This window comes from Sinocyclocheilus anshuiensis, unplaced genomic scaffold (genome assembly GCF_001515605.1).
Source record: "Sinocyclocheilus anshuiensis isolate Anshui unplaced genomic scaffold, SAMN03320099.WGS_v1.1 scaffold3697, whole genome shotgun sequence".
Taxonomy (NCBI): domain Eukaryota; kingdom Metazoa; phylum Chordata; class Actinopteri; order Cypriniformes; family Cyprinidae; genus Sinocyclocheilus; species Sinocyclocheilus anshuiensis.
The window spans coordinates 55,360-56,833 of record NW_015548502.1 but is presented as its reverse complement, the minus strand read 5'-3'; the positions used below and the strand labels follow the sequence as shown (position 1 = coordinate 56,833).

The 1,474-nt window shown below is 37.5% G+C and overlaps 2 protein-coding genes across 2 annotated transcripts in view; both read left to right on the top strand.

Annotated features, from left to right (window-relative positions):
• Nucleotides 1-1,474, top strand: part of LOC107656790 (adenylosuccinate lyase) — a 38,274-nt gene that overhangs the window by 13,880 nt on the left and 22,920 nt on the right. The window lies entirely within an intron of this gene.
• The window catches only part of LOC107656788 (transmembrane protein 150B-like), a 3,986-nt gene continuing 3,420 nt past the window's right edge, over nt 909-1,474 (top strand). The window contains exon 1 of the mRNA XM_016444734.1: nt 909-918. Within this exon, the coding sequence (XP_016300220.1) occupies nt 909-918 (10 nt within the window). The remainder of the gene's footprint in view (nt 919-1,474) is intronic.

Sequence of the window (1,474 nt, the reverse complement as noted above, 5' to 3'; positions counted from 1 at the left end):
GGGGGGGGATGGGATAACAATGTTAATGTTAAAAATTATTACCATAATAATACCACTCAGTACTGTAGTATTTGAATAACTACCTTTTTAATATGTGGTATTTGAAAGGTACTTCAAAGAATAACTTGGTATTAGCATGTTATAGTTGTTTTTATGGGTGATAGACCATGTACCCAGGATATAGATACAAACTATAACACTACTTATTTTTAGTATTCTGAGGTATTTTAATCACATATTCATGATATGTAAAGTAATAATGGCCGTATTTAGCTGATTAGGTCTCTGCGGCAATGAATGGCTCAACTGGCTGTAATAAAACTAATGAGGGAGGAACCAGATTATCCATTTATGTGTAAGTGATATGGTGTTACTCATGGGCATGGCACAATTCATCTTGTGGGTGTGGAAAATGTGAAATAGCACACCTCTACACGACTCGTGGTCGTATAACTATAAATCGATGCTGGCTCAAAGCCCATAGTCACATGGAAACATGTTGTACTGTCAGCTTGAACCAGTCTGGTGATTATTCTCTGATTTCATTCATTAAAACAGGGATCGCTGGATGTTTTCATGCACCACCATTCCTCATACACTTTAGAGACTGTTGTGCATGAAAATCAGGAATCATCCCATGGTGAGAGAGAGTCAAAGATCATATTTTGTCTCCATTTTGACGTTTGGTTTGAACACTTGGCCACGGTCTGCGTGCATTTATGCAGCAGGTTGATGAGATATTTGCATTAAGGAGCAGGTGTACTGTTTCTGAGTGATATACATCACTATCTGAAAGAATATATGCAGGTGTGTGTGTGTGTGTGTGTGTGTGTGTGTGTGTGTGTGTGAGATATATGTGCATTATGGTAATGTGAATTCTGGGAACACGCATACAAGCATCGTAGGCTATGGTGAGCGGTAAGTCATAGATTTTTAACATGTTTGAGGTCTCCACCAATGCAACATTATTTGATCCAAAATACAGTAAAAGAGTAATGTTATGAAATATTACAATAAAAAAGTTTTCTATTTTAAAAATGTAATTTTTTCCATTGATGGCAAAAGAGCTGCTTAATATTTTTGTGGAAACGTCACGTACTTAAAAAAAAAAAAATTTAAAGGGGTCATCTGATGCGATTTCAATTTTTCCTTTCTCTTTGGAGTGTTACAAGCTCTTGGTGCATAAAGAAGATCTGTAAAGTTGCAAAGACTAAAGTCTCAAATCCAAGGAGATATTCTTTATAAAAGTTAAGATTCAACCACAAACGGCTCGTTCTAACGCCCCCACATGTCTACGTCACAATGTGGGACGATTTGCATAACGCCACCCAAATGTTCACGCAAAGAAAGAAGGCGTAACTTTTATTCTTGCTGTAGTATTGTTGTTGCCGCCGCCGCCATTTCGTGAAGGCGCTGTGTGTTTCGTTGTGAAAGCGAAACTACTTTGTTTGGTCTTCCAAAAGAGGACGATATC